Source organism: Oreochromis niloticus, linkage group LG3, assembly GCF_001858045.2.
Source record: "Oreochromis niloticus isolate F11D_XX linkage group LG3, O_niloticus_UMD_NMBU, whole genome shotgun sequence".
NCBI classification, from domain to species: Eukaryota; Metazoa; Chordata; class Actinopteri; order Cichliformes; family Cichlidae; genus Oreochromis; species Oreochromis niloticus.
This window is the reverse complement of record NC_031967.2, coordinates 41,222,014-41,243,718: the sequence shown is the minus strand read 5'-3', so window position 1 is coordinate 41,243,718 and position 21,705 is coordinate 41,222,014. Positions and strand designations below refer to the sequence as shown.

Below are 21,705 nucleotides of genomic sequence, written 5' to 3'. Positions count from 1 at the left end.
GAAAAAGCTGTAAAATGTCAACTTAAGTGTAATTGTAATGTTATAAATGTGGGACTCCTTTCAATTTTGTCTCAGTTAGTTTCATTATATAGAGAGAGCTTTTTTTTAACAGTAGGTCGCTTGTATTTCCTTTTTAAAATCAAGTCATGACTATGGATGCCTGTGTCAAGCACAGGAGGGAAGATGCAAACGTGAGTGGGACTGGGTCTCATGAGAATTCATGTGTTTGGCAGAAAATAGCTGCCAGACAGGGCTGAACTACTAATCTGAAGTCTTCACTCCTATGTGTGAAGGGGCATTTTTTCTTGTTGTGTGTCATTTTTTGGTCATATTATGGCAATAACTTATGAATACGTTTGCCTAGTGAGACCGCTATCTTTCAATCAAACATGCATTATCTATAGCCTCCGCTCGGCTTATTGTTTTTAATCATCTGTTTATCTATCTGTCTCATCAGGTTCTCAGTATCAACTGAAAAATATCACCAAAAAATTGCTCCTTATTTCTACTTGATACACATTAACCATCATCATCATTATTATCATGGAAAGCTCAAAAAATCTTTTAAAACGACAGAGAGATATCGTCCAATCAGAGGGTCCAGTTACAAGGGAGCATGGGCTTGAAGACGATCTTTGCAACGCAGATGCTAATACAAAACTTGAACTGGAACCTAACTTTAACCTCAACCTCAATCTTACCTCACCAACCAATCCCCGTCCATTCATCGAATCCTCAAAGCTGCATGGGGGACAGAAAAAGGATAATATGACCAAAGGAGGTGAAAAACCTGGGGTGAAAGTAGCAGTAAGTATGTCAGCAGGCATCCTTACACCCACTGTGACATCACCAGGAGAGAGAGATGACCCATCATGGCAAAAAAGCAAAATCCCATCTTTGTCTCGCTCACCAACAGCTAAGCCAACGGTTAGATGCAGAGATGAGCAACTGCTGAAATCACCAAATATCAAACATGCCCCAGGACTTAGCCCCAAGATGCACACAAGTCTAAAACCACAGCAGATGGAGCAAACAACAATGGCTTGCAGCCCCAAAAGTACTGAAAGAATAAAAATACAGAGCCTGAACTCTACAAAATCTCTGACAGCTGGACTAACCACAAAGACTACAAATAAAATAACAGTCAGTCTAAGTATGCAGTCAAACCAAAAAGAGGATGGGGGTAAAGTGTTCAAGACACCATCGCCACAAACTTTACACCTACCTGTAAGCCCCCAAATTCCTAACCAGAAAGCAAAGGCAAACGCTATCAGTTCAAAACTGGCAAATCAAATACCAACAGTGGAAGTCAACCAAAATCCACCAAGCATAACCAGCAAGTCAAATCCAAAACCTGGGCATGACTCAAGAACTCATAGTTCTGAAACATCCTCTACAGCTACAAAATCACAAAGTCAGAGGGGAGAATCAGCACTTCTCAGTAACAAGAGCCCCCTATTGACGTCTGTAAGTCCCAAGCCATCCACACAGAGAAAAGCCACCAGGACTATTAACAGTAACACAACACAACCAAAGGAGAACCTTGAGAGTAAAGATTCAAGTGTTGGATCCAAAACCAATTCTAAATTCAGTTCAAACTCAGTCAGTCTGGTTTCTAAAACTGGCACTGAATCCAAAGCCAGTCACAATTCTAAATCTCAGATTGGGTCAAGAAATAGTTTAGATTCCAAAAGTGATTCAGCTTCCAAAACGAGTTCAGACTCTAGGGATAGTTTAGATCTTAAAAATGACTTCCCTTCCAAAGCCACTCCCAACTTTAAGTTAGGGATGAGCTCCAGAGATAGCACTGACTCTAGAAATATGTCAGATATTAAACCAAACAAAATTACTCAAGAGTCTAAGACAGCTGGGGCTTCTAGAACAGGCATAAGGTCAAAGGATGACCAAGATCCCAAATATCTGCCAGACTCAAAAATCAATCTTCAAACTAGCCCAACTGCAGAATGTGGGATTGCTTCTAGTTCTGATGTCTCTTCCCATTATAAAGCTGAGCTAACACAGTCAACTTCTATATCTACTTTAACAACCTCTAGCTCTAAAGTAGACCTTGTCAGATCTGTTTCCCCATCATCCAGTCTGTCTAGGACCAAAGATGGCAACCTCAAGTCTTCAGCATCCAGTACCAAACAAGGTACGAACCCTAAAGCTGGATCAAACATTCCCAAGTCTGGACCAGTTCACCCTACTTCAAAGCTAGCTTTGAGGGATTTGCCCTCTTCCTTGACACTGTCTCCAAGACCAGGCTCAGCAAGTAGGAGTCCTGGATCTTGTGCTGGGAAAACTCTTGATTCAAATCCTGTTGGACCACACAGAGCTGCCCAGATAAGCCCTGGCTCTGCTTCAGGTAACTACTGCCACAATTTAATTTTATGTAGACATTTTCCAAAACTGACATCTTATGGACATCTTTGGAATGTAATAATCAGTTTGAAAAAATAAGCTTTAGTCAGGGTCCAGTGTGGTACAACCTCCACCTCCAATACTCCAGTGTGGTATTCTATAGTAAAGAACTTTCAGGTCAGATAGCTTTTAATACAGTATTTAAGATTTGGGCATTTATGATTGTAATAACAAAAACCCATTATTGTTTTTATTAAAACAAGTGATACCAAGAAAAAACCTAACAAAAAAATCAAAAACAAAGGACAATTAAACAAGTATCAAGCATCTTTTTTCTTTTTTTAAAAAAAATACCATGTGTATGCATTGTAGAAGGTTTTTCATCTTTTGTTTTTGGTCGTACTAGTTCGTATTTGACAGCAACGTTTCTTTTCAGTGTCATGATTAAAGCAAAAGAAAAAGAGAAGAAAACAATTAAGTAACAGCCCAAAACTAGATTCACAACAGTAATGCCGAAAGGTCACAAAATCAGCACTAAGATGAATTTACTTTTAAATATCCAAGTGGTTAATGAAAAAATATAAGAAAAAAATAGAGCATAATAATAATAATTTATGCTTTTTATGCAATTCATATATATGAGCTAATATTTATTTCTTACTTTCAGGTGTTTCTGCAATTTCAGGCCCACTGGCTACTTCCAGCCCCAAAACCAGAACCACCATTCCCTTGACTACAATGGGAGGATCCACAAATGAACCTGCAGCATGTGTAACTGTGGAAACAAACCCCAGCGGTGTATCTCATAATACCTCTCTGACTCGGGGTCTCACTTTTGATTCTATCACTAAGACACAAGCAAAAATGGGTGCTGACGTCAAAGAAAAGCATTTAAAAGTGCCTGAGAGAAAAGCAGCAGCTGTAGGAGGAACATCAGCATCCCAGGGGGCTGTGACTGACAATCCAGCACGGTCAACAGGAGGTGGTGCAAGGATACCAGAGGGTCTGCTGAGTAAACCTGGCCACCTGGGAGAGCCAAATGCCACAACTGCTGGTAGCAACATCCCATCATCGAGGACAGAGAGTGTGGAGAGTAAAAGCACAGAGAAAAAGAAACAAGAGAGGGGGAGACAGAGAGTGGATCAGGGTAGTTCTCTTTACCCTGTTTCCACCATTACAGCGAACCACAAGAAGGTCAGGGATATGGCAACCATGACTGACCCAAGGGAGAGGCTTTATCCATTGGCAGGAGGGCAAAGAGAAGTTGCTGTCCAAGTGGAGGTGGAGGTTGTGGAACGGTCAGCATCCACCAGTCCCAGCTTCTACCAGGGAGGTATCACGTCCTCTCTCATTGGCTCACCTAGCTGTCAGTCAGGTAGTTTGATTTCACCAACAGTTCCATCCCTTTGCTGTATCCCAGCTGGTCAGAAACCTGTCCAGCATATCTGCAAGATTGACATTGAGTTGCGTAGCCAGTCATTACTTCCGTCAGCTGTGACAAACAAGGCAAACTCCCTGCCTGCCTGTTTGCGTACGTACAGCTTTCAGAAAAGCCCTGCTCTCGTGTTGGCGCAACAACTAGGACAAAACCAAGACAGAGTCGTTAGCACTGACAGCATGTGGAAATATGAGGAGCAAGAGGAGACAAAGATGGTGCACAAGGAGGTGGAAGAAAATGGGGATAAGGAGGAGACAGAAAAGCCACAGGAAGTAGCATGGGATGAGCAAGGGATGACATGGGAGGTGTATGGCGCCTCAGTAGACCTGGAATCTCTGGGCACAGCAATCCAGTCACACTTGGAGTCAAAGATTCGGGAGCAGGAAAAACACATCAGGAGCCTGAGGAAGTCCATCTGCTCTGACAGTAGTCTCAAAGGGATAAAGATGAAGAAGAGGAAGAAGAGGAAAGGAGGGATTCTGAGTTGCTGCAGGAAGGCATCCGCTGTGGCAGACTGAGAGTAGTCTAGAAAGTTCAAACCCCTCTGAGATATGACTCTAAAACCGAAATTCTCTTAATGGAGAAGTTTGCACTGTATGCGCAGCACATTTGTGTACTACACTTACCCTATTCATATCACCCCATGTGATTAGACATCTTACACTTTGTGCAACCATCACTCAAAAGAACCCAATCAGATCTTCTGTTCTTCCCATCAAAGTAATCTTCTTGTGCACATCTGAATCACTTTGACAACAGCTACTGTATTTAGATTGTTCTACTCTGACCATTCTCCGCGGACAAATGTTGAAACTGCATCAGAGCTAGAAGAGGTCCAGAGATGCACAAGGAGCCAACTTTGAAGCACCCAGTGAGTAAATGTATATTAAGTAAGGGTCTTGCTTTTTGTGACTGTTAGAAATTTAGTATCACATGTTTAATTGAAGTGACAAAAACCTGTTGGTTTATGTTAAAAGAAGAGTCAAATAAATGATTTGTTTAGTTTCTTTCTCCACCAAATTAAATAAGGGAGCAGTTAATGATGATTTATATCATATATTGTCATTTTGGCCAGATGCTGCCTGCATTTTGAGGCACCAGCCAAGAGTTTATGGGTCCATTTTAGAGACTTTCAAGTGTTCACATTATGATACTGGAGAGTTCCTACTGACATTATTTTTTTTTTCAGTCATGGAAACCAAGTTTGTGTACTTTTTGGACCTTTCTTAACACCTTGTCTTGCTTTTCTCATCACTCGCTTATTCGTTTAGATTTCATTTCTCTTTAAGTAGGTTTAGGTACTGAAAACCTCTTGCTAGTAGTAGGCAAAGTTCATAGTTCAATGAGCGGGTTCACTGATTGAGCGGAGACTTCAGAGCTTTTAGAGCAGTCATTCTGTGACTCCTTTGAGAACTGGACTCTTTCCATTGTTGTTTTATTTTTTTTCAACAAAAAAACAAAAACACTATCCTCTTCCTGTTTTGACTGAGCCTTAATTTTTCCAGGGGATTTTGTACCTGGAGATGGATCAAAATGCAGAGTAAATGCACAGCTAATGGATGCCTAGTCAAATCTGTCATTCCATCTTAATGCAGCCCATCTTAGCATAATGACTGAAAACAGTAGGAAACTCCTGGAGGTGAAAGGTAACATTATATTAGCTACTAAAATCACTCGCATGTACACAAACATTGCTACTTCTACCATTTTGCTGTGACTTTGACCACTCCCACTGCTAGTTTTCCAACAATATCAGGTTTAAAAATGTATCACAGTTTCATCAAACAGCAGTAAGAGCAGGAGTCAGTGGCACTCCTTTTTGTGTACTTCTTCCAGTGTTTCATATTCAAACAGCCAGTGGTTGTTGACGTGGAGCAGAGAGGACAGCAACTCTGCTGCTGCTGAATATTTCATCCACTTTCTTTTTGACAAAGCACTCAGGCAGCCGGGATCCCAGACTGCCTCAAGTGAGCCCCTGAATTGTTTCCAGCAATTGCTGTATCTGTCTTCTTTCCATTTTATATCATCTGGGCTTCCCCTTCCCTTCCTTTCCTTTCCTTTCCTTTCCTTCCATCTTTGATTACATGCACTTTCTTTTCCTCTTCTTCATATTCCCTTCTATGGTTGTAATTTTGGTTATGTCCCTTTTTTTGCTTTTGCATCACTCTTTTCTTTTCTTTTCTGGACGATGCTTTTTCCCCCTCTACCTTTAGACCTTTACCTTTTCTTTTTTGTAATTTTTTTATTTCTGTCTTTATTTGTGCCTCCTTATTGTTTTTTTTTTTCATTTTGCCTTCTGTTCCTTTTCTACTTGTTGTTTTCTTCATAATTTTACGTTCCCATTTTCCAGCTTTCTTTTTCTCTTGTGCCTTTCATTTTATTTCTTTATACCCGTCTTTCCCTCTCTTTTCTTCGCTACCTTGCCTTTCCTTCCTCTCTTTCCAGGTCACTGCACTTTTTTATCGCAGTAGTTGGTCTGTACTGATAGGGGGCGAAACAACATGTGCTTTTTTCATCTGCATCATTAAAATATATATTTTTTTTTATGTTTCATGTTCATTCTCTTTTACTTTTCTGTTCTGCCATCTCAGTGATGTTGTCCTTTTGGAATCAAAATCTTTCTAATGTCTCTTTCCTTCTGCGACATTTCCATCCACCTCCACCCTCTTTCATAACTCCTCCTCCTCCTGCAGTGGAGTCATGTTGTTGACGGAGCACCGGATTGCTTCTTTGAATTATTCAGAAACATTAAAGTCACCCTCATGTTAACAAGAGTGTCTCCACCATGATTTATTCAGCTGGTACGTAGGAAACACTGAGCAGACATGGTTTATTAAAGTATCCTCAGAAATCTGCAAAATGTTCAGGAATACAGACGTAACATCATGCTATTTTTTATCATGCTATTTATGATTTAACCCTAAAAATTATATTATGCAGTCACTAATAATATTAAATTACAGGTTTTGAAAGGTTAAAAAATTCATATTAATTATAAACATTGCTTATGATTAATAAAAATGTTTTGTTTATTGTTTATTTAATGTTTATTGTTTCACAGGAGGTTTCTTATAGAAGTTTAGTCTTATTGAGAATAAAAATCATTATTATTATAAATAATACGATTATCTCACTAAATTAGTCATAAAATTTAAAAATGCAATGTTCATTAATAATCTTCTGAGAATTAATAATTAATGGAAAGTCAGTGAATATGACGAGACAAAATAAGAGGGCAGAAGGCATCCAGGCTGATTTACGGTGCCATCATCGCGCCATGGCTCTCTTTCTTCTTGTTTTTAGGTCGTGCTGTGAAGACATGAATGTGATTAAAACTCAACCACCGTTTTACTTCTTTCTCTTCCCCGTATTTTTTAATACCTTTAACAGTAATCCAAATTACATGACTCAGTAGAGTCCCTCATTGGCCTTGGTCACTGCTTTCAGAGTAACAGTGCTTTTGATGTCAGGCCTAGATACACAGAGGGTTTGGTTACTTTTTCAACTCTTAGAAAACCTCAGAACATAAAACTTTGACTTATTATTATAATCCCTGTAAACCCTGGTGTGTTCATTGCCTACAAGCTTGCACTTTACCAGACAAATAATATGTCTCACTGTACAGTTAATTGCACTAACAGACCAGTTTTGGTCACTGTTACTTGGCTGCACTGGTTAATTGTGAACCAAGCTATCTAGTGTTAGCTGATATGGAAGTACTCAAACCTCTTCATTTAATATGGTTCCTTCATGCTCCAAAAACATGCAAATTATGTACTGACAACCAAATTGGCAACATGGCATCCAAGAAATAATCTTGGGTTGTATTTTATGAATTATAATTGAAGTCTTCCATTATCATTGAGATTTTAGTTCATTGTGTGCATGAAAAGAAAAATGTTAGTTTTACCTGTGTATGATAATACCGTCTCAACTCACGTTCCAATATAGCTTTAGAAGTATTGAAGAGCACTGTTGCTTCAATACACTCTGGTGGTGAGATATAAATATATCACCTGTGAAGTGGCATTTCAAGTGGTTTTTTTTTTCCACTAATAATTCTGCATTATTGGGATTTTTAGTGTTAGTCACCTTGAAAAAAACTGAGCCCATGAAGGGAGTACTCATTCTCTCAGTAAAGAGGACATCAGTGCTTCTGTAATGTTGACTTTGGAGCTACTTATTGATGGAGTATCCCTGATTATCTTATCGACTTATTGCTCAAAGTGACTTTGTGGTTTTAGCCTTGAAAATGCTGACCTCGTCTTTTTCCAAGAAAGAAGGTCAAAAGAAATATTCAATATTTTAAAAAGTAAAATCCTTGTAAAATGATGTTACATTGCATGGATCACAAGGTACATTTACACTGTATATATAGGAAAAAGCACTCAGTGAGATGATCATCCATCAGTGATATTTCCAAAGACTACTTTTGTGCTCTTGCATTTTTAGAATTTTTAGCTTGTAACCCAACAAAAGTTTAACTCCAAGACAGCTGCATGTTGTGTCATGCAGTACTGCATGGTCAGAGCAGAGGGCAGTAGGCCTATGTTTACACTAGAATTACACCGCAGCAGTATGTAATCAGTTTAGTTTGTTAGAAGTCTATCGTCCTGTTTTCAAAACTGAAATCACATCACAAATGTGAAAATCAGTAAAAACCTCATTACCCACAATTCTTTATGGACCTTCAAACTTCACATTATACTAGGCCTTGGCAAACATGAGCACCTTGACCTTTATCGTTAGCATCGAAGGTGAAAGTTGGGGTTTTCCCCCCCCCAAAGTCAAAGCAACAGTGTTTTGTTTTTGCCCCCGCCCCCATATCATGCCCTTTGATGTCACAATGATGCAATAAAAGGCTGACATCAGCATGCAATAAAAACAAATCAGAGTTTTAGTACAGCTGTTGCCTTTCAGGGGGAGTTGCCCTTGTTTACTAATGGGACATCTGATAACAGACTGCCACACTATACTGAAACTGACTAAGACTTTCAACTTTGCTACTAGCGAGGTTTAACACCCACTCTAGCCCTGCAAGGAGTAGCAAGATAAGTGATTTGAAATAAATTCAGTATCCTCCATCTGCAAATCTGACTGGTTCCAAATCTTTGCTCAGAGCTAAACAGAGCAGGCTAGTGCGACCTCAGGACTCGACTCTCTCTGGGGAGGCAGCTGAATATTGGGAAGTACAACAACAGCAACTTCACCATATTCAATATTAACATGTTTAAAACAGGATAACTGATCTGGGGAGTGAAGCATTTTCCTTTGGACCTTCACTGCAAGGCAAATACCGACATGAGAAAAAGTACAGTAGAAATCACAATGCAGTCTGATTTACCTACAAATACTTCAGTGCAGGCAAACTAGCATAAGGATAATAAGTAGGATTTATTTAGTTTTTTTAAAATCAGGAAGCCAAAAATAATTTGACTGTAAATGAATTGAAATACTGCAAATTTTTAATAATGTGCAATTTTGGCGAATCCCCCTCCCTCCCCTTTGTGACACGCCCTAATACAACGAGTAAATACTTTTCCACCACCACCGAGCATATTACAGTAGCCTGGCACAATTTCATGCATGATTATTACCATGTTACTGTTCAGATGATGAATTAGAGGCAGACAAAGAAAAACACTGCAAGTGAAATTTTAATATTTGTTGCACAGTCAGTGAAGAGTGCCCATCACTAAGCAGGAGCAGGTGACTTAATGGCGTCATGCTGCCATCGCCTCTCCTTCCTGCTTTCAGGTCGAGCTGTAAAGACATGAACAGGATTCAAATTCAGTTGTTCATGTGGGATTGCATGATTGATGTCCTTCTCAGATGTACGCTGATACCTTTTAACAGTAATCTAGAGGTCATTAGTCCGTCCTGCTATCGGGTGGTGGCATATGTAGAAACCTTGATCAGCCTTGGTCACGGCTTTCAGAGTCACGCTTAGATGGGACTAAAGTCCTTGTAGAAGCTGGCGTCAAAGTTGGAGGTGATTTCTTTGGTGGTTTGGTTTCTATATAAACAGCGGAATGTCACATCCTCACCCTCCAATACAGGAAGCGTTGGAGCCTCCAGGACCACTGGAGTCGCTGTATAGAGAAAGACACAATGTAGTCTGAAATCACAAATTTCAGATTTGCCATCAACATTTAGTCATTTTATTTAAGCAGATTTCATTCAGTGATAAAGTATTTTAAGATAGCATCTGGTTCAGGCCACAGTTTAATAATTTAAAGTGAATTAAGTGGCTGAAATAGGAATGTTTCTAGAGGTTAGGGTTCACTAGTGGGGAAAGAGTGCATCATCTCTAGTGAGGAGTATGCTGTGGTGGTCTGTTTGTGTGAAGAGAATCGAGTTAAAGAAAAGCTGTTGGTTTATTGGTGGAGCTAAAGTCTTACCCCCTATACGTCTTTGGCCTGTGGGTAGTTTCCAAGGACAGAATCCAACAGATTCTGAAGGGTGGCGTGGCTCTGGCTTTGTCCATCCCAGCGCAGACCTCACCACAGAGTCTTATCATATTAAAGATAGGAAATATTGTACATGTATTCATGGTTTAATTTTGCCTTACTGCACCAGAAGAGAAAATTGAAGAACTTTAATTTCTGTCAAAGCAACACAGTGCCATCTTTAACATAGTTTGAGAAACAATTAACACCAACTGAAGATGGTATTTCTTTAGAATATTTATTTTTATCTAGACTTAAAGAAACGTTAAGACTGGTTTTTAAAAAAAAAAAAAAAAAAAAAAAAAAAAAAAACACACACCCCACACACCTTGCTGTTCACTGCTGTAAAGCTAATGTAATATTGAAGGGTTTACCATTGTTGGTGATGTTGAGAGCATTGCTCCTCTCCCCCTTTTCAGACTCACCAGTACAGCTTGTGAGAGGAGGGCAACCCCGTATCAACTTTGCAGGTCAGGAGGCGGTTGGAAGACAAGTTCAGTGACCTACATTCTTCGATTTCTCCGCTGTGACTGTCAAACCTTCGAAAATAAAAGTCAAGAGCTGCATTACTTTTTCGAGAAGTGTTACGCTGTCATTTTCTGGTCAAGACTTGGACACATGACAAGCAGGCAAGTTTAATACCTGCAGACAGGAATAGTTTTTACTTTAGTCACATTAAAAATCAGAAAATGGGACAAACAGATTTAAGTTATTTTAATCACTGATACCAGGTAGTTTGGGTTTTATTTTCTAGTGGCAGAAACAAGTCGCCATAAGTTAATTTCAAGTATTATCTAAAATTATGACTAAAGTGATCACTTGAAAAAGATACATCACTAACCACTTAATTTTCCACTGGGATTGATCATTTGGCAGCTGGCAGGCCAAAGTTGCCATTTCACCAATGAAGAACTGAATCCGTTTGGGACTTAAACATCAATGGACACAATTGGAGAGTCATCTGTGTTGGAAAAAAAAGAGGCAAAGTAAGAAATATGAAAAAAAAAATTCCCTTTATAGAACTGCTGTGAATAAGTTACACATCATTACATTAAGTGTGTTTTTATTCACCCCTTTATATGGAAATTTTACCAAATCTAATTATTGGATAAAATGTTTTTCACCCCTCAAATTCAGTCCATATCAGTTTTACATTTTAAAACAAGTTCTCTTAATAATTTACCTTTTTTTTTTAAAGTTTAGAATAGTGCTTCGTTTTGACTTTGACATTTGTGCTGGTTTTGCCAAATATCTCCGTTTGATGACATAACCTACTGCAGAAATGGCTGCACCAGCAGTTGCTGTAACTCACCAGCTACCCAGATGATCTTATGCCAGAGATTACCAAGAACAGGCAAACTCTCATCAACACATGTGTAAACTCCCTGATGTTCGAGGGTAACAGGACCCAGTGTGTAGGAAATGCCTGTAGATGCTAGCTGGCTTGAGACAACCTGAAGGAGGAGATGAGAAAAAAGGAAGAGCACAAAATATGTGTGATAGGAAAGTAGTTTAAGAGATTGCAATTAAAGGAAATAGTTGAGAAAGCTTTCATTGGCTGGTTTGAAAGTTAGGTAAGACCTTCGTGCTGTTCTCTTCAGGCCCCATCTTAGTCCAGATCAGCTGCAGGTTCATCTTGTTGCTGATGTTGTAAATGTCCAGATTCACACTGCAGGTAATCTCCGTGGTGTCACCCACATGGAGGTACCATGCTGACTGGGCATTCATCGAAGTTCTCAGTAGTTTATAATCTTTTCGACGCTCACTCACTATAGACCAAACACAGCAATTAGCCTCAGGAAATTGATACTTTTTTAAGTCCCTTCAGAGAGCTTACCAGCACGGGAGGCATCAAGGATATTGCTCCTGTTCCCTGATGCAGATTCACACCAGCACATCTTATTATCTTTTAATTTAATCTAATGAGTCATTTCTGTTTTAATGGTGCAAGACAGGAGGCAGCCTGAAGTCTGTGGATCCGCACACTCTGATAGTCCCTGTATCCATGTCAAAGCTGGAATAATAAAAGTAAGGTGAAGTATTTAGTTCATCCGACTTTCACTCTACATTTCTTTTCTTCAGATTTCATTGGAAGTTTTTGGATAACCAAGTCTTTTCCAAGCAGACTTCTTGTTTTAAGAGTGATTTTGGGATTTTGCATCTTGGCAACTGAACCTACCACCCAAGCTTCAGCTGCCACCTTGTACTGATGGTGTTTTCTGTCTGCTTTTTATTTTATCAGTCCAAACTAGATACAGGAAATATGACAATAAAAGAATTACCAACCTCATCATCTTCCACTGACTTTGTTAGGCAGCTGGCACCCAACAGTGATAGTCTTTTCACCGAAGAAGTTGACCCTGTTGATGCTGAGCAAGTTTATTGTGACTGCTGGAGACGAGTCTGTCATGAAGATAAGTTTGACAATTACCGCACTGTGGTAAGTAAGTCTGCTCATGTAAGCAAAAGTTAGTGTATTGAAAATAGGAGATGGAAACTTTAGTTTCACACAGTTCTAGTAGGGGATTAACAGAACACCACCTACAGACAGTACTCAGTGTGTGTCATTGGACAGCTATATAATGTAAGCCTAGACACGGCCGGTTTCAGACTTCAGAAAATACTGTTACAGATGCTGTCAACTTAATGAGACAAGGGAAACTGGGCCAAATTATTCAGTTTTTCCTTTTACACTTTTAGTTTGAGTAACTCCTTCAGACTGTTTTGTGTGAATAACTGTTAAAGTAAAAATTGTTCAAATCTGTACCAGCCAAAATTTGTGAACAAAATGGTCTGGGCTACAATAGTAATTAAAATCATTGCTAACCAGTAACCCAGATTAAATGGTGCCGATCCGTAACGTCAGCATTAGGCGCGCTGCCACCTTCCACACAGCTACAGACTCTCCCAGGTGCTCATGAGTAATGGGACCCAGTACATATGAGATCCCTCTTGAAGCTGGTTGGCTCACCAGCACCTGCAAGAGGAAAGGGTACAAGAGTGACAATTTTCTGTCTGAATGATCAATTCCAAAAAAAAAAAAAAAAAAAAATCTTGGTAGGGACTTTATTTGCCCACTAGATGGAGCCATTTAACTTGTAGTCATGTTGAAGAATACTTTCCCCATCTCTTCCTTTCATCATCATCATCAGCTTGATTAAGAACTAAACAAGTGTACCAAACAGTAGACAAACTTTATAAACACATGCCTTAACTTGTATAAAACAACTTAATTCATATATTTTAGTGTTGCACTTTAAAACTGGTTATAAAGATTCTTTCCAGACCTTAAACTTTTCCTCTAGGCCCAGTTTTGTCCGCATCAGCTGCAAAGTCACATTGTGGCCGTTTCCTGGTTTGTGCACGGTGCAGTTTATCACTGCAGTATTGCCCACAGTGAGGTTCCAACTTGCAGATATTGTCATATCTGTGACGATCTCTACAGGGTCTTGAAGCTTTGGGCTCGTTTGGCGACGCTGAATGTCTGGACAGATAATAATAATAACTAGAAAGCGAAAATTTCAGAAGAAATTTTATGTGTGCCTATGCCGCTGCTAATCACTGTAGTTGCCATTCATACGGCTACAGAGAGCAAAACTCAGAAGAGCAGCCATTCTCCACCATGAACTATGGTAAAAACAAACACCGCTCACGCTTCACAGATGACAGCTTACAGTTTTGTGTAAAGATGAAGTTACTTCGTACAGCGCCGATTTGCAGACGCTGTGCACACAGGTTCATGAGCAGAAGTCCCATTGTACCACGGCAGACCCGACAATGTTTGCATGAACACGCTTTGAAGCATTACATTATAGACCACTTTTCACACATGCATTCACTTTTTGTTTTTTGTTATTTCTACACAGTGTTCTGAATTATGAACAATGGTCTACAGCCAATCTTGTGTATTATTATACAAACTTTGGTTGTGAGATTCAGATAACTATTTAATAAAAGCTAAATATTTTATATGAGAGTAAGAAAGAAAAGTATATCTTTATGTCCACCTTTCTCTGTTAATGCCCTACCTGGCCCCCTGGCAAAAGCTTTGCTAGATCCGCCCCTGCACAGTTACCAGCTGTCAGCTACACAAAAAAAGGAGCTTGGTGTTTACAGGGAGTGCAGAATTATTAGGCAAATCAGTATTTTGTCCACATCATCCTCTTCATGCATGTTGTCTTACTCCAAGCTGTATAGGCTCGAAAGCCTACTACCAATTAAGCATATTAGGTGATGTGCATCTCTGTAATGAGAAGGGGTGTGGTCTAATGACATCAACACCCTATATGAGGTGTGCATAATTATTAGGCAACCTCCTTTCCTTTGGCAAAATGGGTCAAAAGAAGGACTTGACAGGCTCAGAAAAGTCAAAAATAGTGAGATATCTTGCAGAGGGATGCAGCAGTCTTAAAATTGCAAAGCTTCTGAAGCGTGACCATCGAACAATCAAGCGTTTCATTCAAAATAGTCAACAGGGTCGCAAGAAGCGTGTGGAAAAACCAAGGCGCAAAATAACTGCCCATGAACTGAGAAAAGTCAAGCGTGCAGCTGCCAAGATGCCACTTGCCACCAGTTTGGCCATATTTCAGAGCTGCAACATCACTGGAGTGCCCAAAAGCACAAGGTGTGCAATACTCAGAGACATGGCCAAGGTAAGAAAGGCTGAAAGATGACCACCACTGAACAAGACACACAAGCTGAAACGTCAAGACTGGGCCAAGAAATATCTCAAGACTGATTTTTCTAAGGTTTTATGGACTGATGAAATGAGAGTGAGTCTTGATGGGCCAGATGGATGGGCCCGTGGCTGGATTGGTAAAGGGCAGAGAGCTCCAGTCCGACTCAGACGCCAGCAAGGTGGAGGTGGAGTACTGGTTTGGGCTGGTATCATCAAAGATGAGCTTGTGGGGCCTTTTCGGGTTGAGGATGGAGTCAAGCTCAACTCCCAGTCCTACTGCCAGTTTCTGGAAGACACCTTCTTCAAGCAGTGGTACAGGAAGAAGTCTGCATCCTTCAAGAAAAACATGATTTTCATGCAGGACAATGCTCCATCACACGCGTCCAAGTACTCCACAGCGTGGCTGGCAAGAAAGGGTATAAAAGAAGGAAAAACTAATGACATGGCCTCCTTGTTCACTTGATCTGAACCCCATTGAGAACCTGTGGTCCATCATCAAATGTGAGATTTACAAGGAGGGAAAACAGTACACCTCTCTGAACAGTGTCTGGGAGGCTGTGGTTGCTGCTGCACGCAATGTTGATGGTGAACAGATCAAAACACTGACAGAATCCATGGATGGCAGGCTTTTGAGCGTCCTTGCAAAGAAAGGTGGTTATATTGGTCGCCGATTTGTTTTTGTTTTGTTTTTGAATGTCAGAAATGTATATTTGTGAATGTGGAGATGTTATATTGGTTTCACTGGTAAAAATAAATAATTGAAATGGGTATATATTTGTTTTTTGTTAAGTTGCCTAATAATTATGCACAGGAAGTGTCACCTGCACACACAGATATCCCCCTAAAATAGCTAAAACTATAAACTACTTCCAAAAACATTCAGCTTTGATATTAATGAGTTTTTTGGGTTCATTGAGAACATGGTTGTTGTTCAATAATAAAATTATTCCTCAAAAATACAACTTGCCTAATAATTCTGCACTCCCTGTATGAGAGTAAGAAAGAAAAGTATATCTTTGTGTCCACCTTTCTCTGTTAATGCCCTACCTGGCCCCCTGGCAAAAGCTTTGCTAGATCCGCCCCTGCACAGTTACCAGCTGTCAGCTACACAAAAAAATGAGCTTGGTGTTTGTCTCTCAGAAACAGTTCATAACTTCCCTTCAACTCATTCATGTCACCTAAGGGTAAACCTGTTTCTCCATCACCTGTTCAGCTCTGATGATTCAGTAAGGATATCTGGTTTGGAACAGCCGTTTTTACAGCTGTGGCTGCAGCAAACATCAGCTGATACTAGAAATTAAAAGCAAATGAATTCTAACAACAGCTGATCAAGCTTAAACGTGCTGCTGTTGTTTAGCGCGATAAACAAACAAGAGCGAAAAGCCGATCATTGATCAGTTTCATGACTGAAGTTTCAACAGGCGAGAGAATGACAGGGGAGGCTTCGTAACGACAGAATAAATCGTAATATTTTCTCTGAATGTGGCACGATTCCGTTTGTACGGCAACTCTACGAACTAACCATTATGAATAAAATAAAGTCCAACGTCAGTAACTTAGCGCGCACACAGCTGTATATAAACTCCCCTCGTGCTAGCTAGCACGCAGTACGATTGTAAAAAGTCAGCACAACGAAAATAAACTACACCTAAACTCGGTTTATATCTGACCCAAATAGAGTGCAGTTCATAACTTCTTACCTGAAATTCAGTTCACCTCACGCTCCTGCCTTCGCTTTCCCTGATCCATGATTGACCACCGCGTTAGCAATCGCCTGCCCGGCCTCATATGTCTCGTTGGCGGCATGTCCTTTCTGTCACACACCGGTGGGTAGCTGCCCTCTGTTGTAGCTCCACCACCAAACAACTCAGTTATTTTTTCCACATCCAGCTGTAACTCCGATTCTATGCGAGCATTTGCGAGAGACCAGGGAGGTGAAACGACAGAGAGAGTCCCCTCGCTATCCATTTGCAGCCAAGTGCGGCAGCTAGCTAGGTAGCCAGCTAGGTAGCCGGCTAGCTGTCAGGCAGGACCGACATAGTCAGAGCACTGTCGCTAAATATGGGATGTCTTGATAAAACAAGCAGATATTTGAAGTTTACACACCTACATTCTCGCCTGAAAATATCTTAAAAGCTTATTTTGTGACCTAGAAACACGAATAAAGACATATAAAACGAAGTGGTGGCCGCCATTGTTCACTCTGTAGAGGCGTGCTATGAATTGTGGGATATTGAGTTTTCCACCAAGCATTACCGTAACTTTTGAATGATTTGCGCAACCTTAAAAATTCCAAGGGCTCCTGAAAGCAGCGACGCTGTGCGCACCGTTGAAATTGTCATCATTACGGTAATCCAAATAAGGGTACACAGGCTGTACCACTCCCGGCATACCACTAGAGAGAGCCAAGACACCACAAATGAAGTCTGTTTATTTGGCGCCAAAAGATGAATTGGCCTAAATTTGCACTAAAATATTAATATTTAAAAAACTATAAAAGTTATAAACACCAAAAGTCATAACATAATAGTCCAGCTCCAGCCGCACAAAATGATCTAACATATGTAACCCTAATGTCAAAACTGTTTGGCAGAGGAGCGCGGGAAAATTTTCACTAAAATATTCAGGCGGAAACTGGAGAATAATAATAATAATAATAATAAATCCGACGAATAGTAATATGTGTGCCTCTTGTCATAGGCACACATAATAATAATAATAATAATAATAATAAGCAAGTGGCATGACCTAACCCACGAGCTGGCTGGACCTGCATATCAAAAACTGTAGTGTGTTCCAAATAAGTCAGCAAAGCCATAACACTGAGCAACAGTTAATTTTAGTGCTTGTTGTTTCCTCTACCATAATTAGCTACAGTTCAAACAGCTATTATAGCACGTGGTGGCAACATTTCCAACGGATACTAGTCCCAAATGCATATGCAGAACAACAACCTGAAAAGAATATGAACTGAAAGGTGGCTGCATTTGATTTAGTCAAATTTCTATATTTTTAAAAACTTCATACAAATGTTTATACAGTGTAAATTTTTCTGTAAGTTGCCACACACACACACACACACATTATACTAAATAAGATTAAAGTATTAATAGCTGCTTCAGCTTGTGCATAGTGATTAAAATGTGAGCCCATGTGATTTTCTTATGCCATTGCCCGCAGTCAGTTGTAAGCACTGTTTAGTTCATTCATGTTTGTTTATTTTATTTTTTCTCAATTGAGTGAATCCCAATTTAAAACCAAAAAAGTTAAATGCCGAGCTCGAGTTAAAGCTTCAGGGTAGGATTCTGTTCTGTGATCAGAGAGGGATGCATGTTTACTCTTGAGTAATATGCTCATGAAACAGTGCCCATCAGTAAGTTTTGAAATTGACATTAGGAAACCAGCATGTGCTGGCTGTTAAGGTAAACTAATGAGCTGGTTTAAACCACTGCACCTCTGGTGACATCAGGTTATTGAAACTAGACCCTGGCAGTTGAAGCCAGACTCCAGCAAAACTTTGTCACGATTTCTCAACAAGTGGAATAAAGTTAGTATCTTTAACAGATAAAATTTAGACACTAAATATTAAATTTAGGAGGAAATGAAATAAATTATGTAGACTTAATAGTCAAGATACAGTCATGGCATACAATTACAACTATTGTGTCATGTTGAAATGGGAAAGAAAACAGATTTTAAAAAGACAAAACGTGTAAACACTTCAACTGTAGTATTTCTACTACTATAGCCTCAGAAAGGCTTTAAGATTTAACATTTATGATTTTTCTAGTTTTTAAATTGTAAAACCAAATATTACAAACACATCTTTCCATATAAATCACCATTTAAGGGGGAAGTTGCTTTTCTCATTTTACGCATTTTACTTTAAATAAAATAAACTTCCTTATTGTAGAGTAGAAAAATCTAAGATAGTCAGTGACAGCTGATTTAATAGTTTACTTTTGAAAGAAACGGGATCCATATAAAATTTGACCAGTCTCTAAGTAAACTTTATTACAGTTACTTGCCCAACAGACCATACTCACTATGAGCTTGTGATCCATCGATGCTTACCAAGTTCCCAAGGTAAAAATGGACAGACAGAACTTAAAAAAAAAAAAAAAAGCCAGTGGGAAAGAGTCATTAAAGTTTCCACAATCATCTGAACTCTTTGTAAATAAGCAGAAAAACATAACTTACAGAGCAAGATGACGTGCCTCATGTTGTCAACGCAGTGTAAATTTAATCACAGCTCCACCAGCTTTATTTCCAAGGAACCTCCCAAACAGTCAAGAGGTCAATAGCACTGGAGCCTCCTGACTGGCTGGCTAGTTGAAGCTGGTTGATTTTAAGCTTTAGGGTTAAAGTTGCACACTAAAAGTTAAACAAACTGATTCCAGAAACAAGTGCTTTCCCGAGTTTGTAGCTTCTTTTTGATTTAAAATGGCAGTAAAGATGAAGACAAATTTAAAAGAATTAGAAAAAAAAACATGACCACCTGCCCAATATTATGTTGGTGTCCGTTTGCTGCCAATACAGCCCTGACCTGTCAATGCATCAAATCTACTAGACCCCTGAAGGTGTGCTGTGGTATCTGCACCAAGGTCGTAGCAACCAATCCTATAAGTTGTGAACTGAGGCCTCCATGGATCAGACTTGTTTATCTAGTACATCCCACAGATACTCCGATTCAGATTTGGGGAATCTGGAAACCAAGCCAAAACCTCAACCTTCTTGTTGAGCTCCTTAAGCCACCCCTGCTTTGGGGCAGGGTGCATTATCCTGCTCTAAGACACAACAGCCATCAGGGAATACCATTTCCATTAATGGGTGTACATAGTCTGCAACAATGCTTAGTTTGTAGGCCTCTACATGGATTTCCCTGTAGTCAGACAGCTTTCTATCAGAACCAGCATCAACTTTTATGCAGTCTGACATGCATTGGCTTGAGTGTTGAATCAGAATATAAGGACCAGCTTTCACTTCCCACATGGAATCAATGACCCTTAGCCACCAATGACCCTGTTGCTGGTTCACCACGGTTCCTTCTTTTGATAGATGCCCACAAGTGGCGCAGTTTTGGAGCTGCTCTGACCCAGTGTAGCCATCACAGTTTAGCCCAAATTAAATTCAAATCCTTACACTTACCCATTTTTGTTCTTCCAACATCAACTTTGACAAAAAGTTCACATGCTCCCCACTACATCCCGCCCACTAACAAGTGCCATGAGTTATTCAGCTCACCTGCTGTAGTGTTATGCCTGATCAGTGTACATTAAATTATCTAGTGATAATTCAGCTGTTCTTTAGGATGTTTATTAAGTAGCTGTAGTTGTCATTTTGCTCTTTGGGGCCATGCATGGCCTTTTGTGGCAAACTTGCAGTGGTCTTTCCCACAAAAAGACCATATAGGGCCACATAAGCCATCCCATGTGGGCACTTTAGAAACTGATATTCAATTAAGCAAATAGTATAAACAACAAAAAATATTAATGGGAAATTTCAAACTTAAATTTAGTTCATAATACATTTGCAGATGTTATTTTCACAGCAATTAATTTTTCCTTTAAAGCCATAAAATGCTCCTACAGAGCTAAAGTGAAAGACGTGAGAATGCTGATAAGGAGGTAGCTCTAGACAAGTGTATCAGTTTTGGGGCAACAAAAAAAAACCCTTCTTGACCCACACTCACAAGCCAGTCAAACCTATTACTCACCTGGCTTGGAACTGTGGAGCAGAAAGAGGTTTCTTTGAAAGTTCTGCTGGTGAGCAGGTTTGCAGGAGGGAAGCATAAACACAGGTAGAACAGCCACATCAGAGAAAGACCAATAACAAGCCTGACTGACACACCAAAGCAGGAGAAGTTAAAAAAACAAACAAAAAAAAAAACATTAGGGTAAGTAGTAAGACAAAGTGCTACCCCTAAAGTAGATACACACTTTACCACTAGTATTGCTGTAACAATGAAATGCTAAGTGGATGAACAGCCAGTCTTTTTATTGTAGATGAATGATGAGTTAATGAGAAACAGCTGTGTGAGTAAGGAGCCAGCACGAGCTGCTTGGAAAGCTAGAGCCCCCTGGAGGACTTCCCACACCTGGTGACAGTCTGCCACACTCACACCAGAGTAGGACTAAGAAAAGGAGAGCAAGAGAAGAAAGAGAGGTGGAAAAGCCTATGTGTGTGTGGCTCCAAGTTATTATGCTTTTAGTTTTATTTAATTTTATTGTTTCTTACTTACATACATTTTCTTACATATTCCACACTTTTCCATGTCAGATGAGGTACACACTCGACAGATCGCCCATATGATCTGGTCTGTGACTTTGTTGTTACATGGTTGCTAGGCAACACAAAGACGCATGGTTAATTCAGATGCGTTCAATTAAATTTCTTTATTCAGCACCAAATTACAACAGCAGATACTGTGGATGCATAAATGTTACAAATGCACCATTTTAACCTGTTAGTTGATGGCTGCTAGGTAACGTGATGATGTCACAATATCTGATATAGATAAGAACCTTCATAGCGACTTATGATGTACATGTGTGGCAATTTTGCTTCTTCTTCTTCTTCTTGTTGTTATTATTGTTGTTGTTGTTGTTGTTGTTGTTATCATTATTATTAAATTTACACCTGCTTTATTTTTTGTGTGCTCTAAATCATTTTGAATTGCTCTAGCTTTGTATGACTGGAGCTTCACACGTTGTTGTAGTAGTTGTTGTTGTTGTTTAGCTATAAAAAAAAAAAAAGCGTACAAAGACATGCCTCACACC

General features: G+C 39.6%; 1 protein-coding gene and 1 long non-coding RNA gene across 6 annotated transcripts; one reads left to right on the top strand and one right to left on the bottom strand.

Moving 5' to 3' along the window:
- The first annotated feature begins 1,770 nt into the window (after window positions 1-1,770).
- LOC112845553 (G protein-regulated inducer of neurite outgrowth 1-like) lies at window positions 1,771-4,317 on the top strand. The gene is made up of 2 exons (XM_025904970.1): window positions 1,771-2,365; window positions 3,029-4,317. The coding sequence occupies exons 1-2, from the start codon at window positions 1,789-1,791 to the stop codon at window positions 4,315-4,317; spliced, it is 1,866 nt and encodes a 621-aa protein (XP_025760755.1). The 5' UTR covers window positions 1,771-1,788.
- Window positions 4,318-9,438: 5,121 nt separating this feature from the next.
- Window positions 9,439-21,622, bottom strand: LOC102076811 (uncharacterized). Of its 5 annotated transcripts, none has more exons than XR_001223031.3 (13): window positions 19,127-20,627; window positions 18,973-19,032; window positions 13,536-13,732; window positions 13,076-13,225; window positions 12,535-12,651; window positions 12,086-12,262; window positions 11,830-12,017; window positions 11,561-11,702; window positions 11,090-11,209; window positions 10,623-10,787; window positions 10,201-10,311; window positions 9,646-9,891; window positions 9,439-9,562 (listed from the first exon to the last, which is right to left on the bottom strand). It is a non-coding gene; the product is annotated as an uncharacterized LOC102076811 (long non-coding RNA). The 5 variants fall into 5 exon arrangements; XR_002063417.2 differs by having other exon boundaries at window positions 10,674-10,787; XR_003219370.1 differs by having other exon boundaries at window positions 19,001-19,032.
- Window positions 21,623-21,705: the final 83 nt, after the last annotated feature.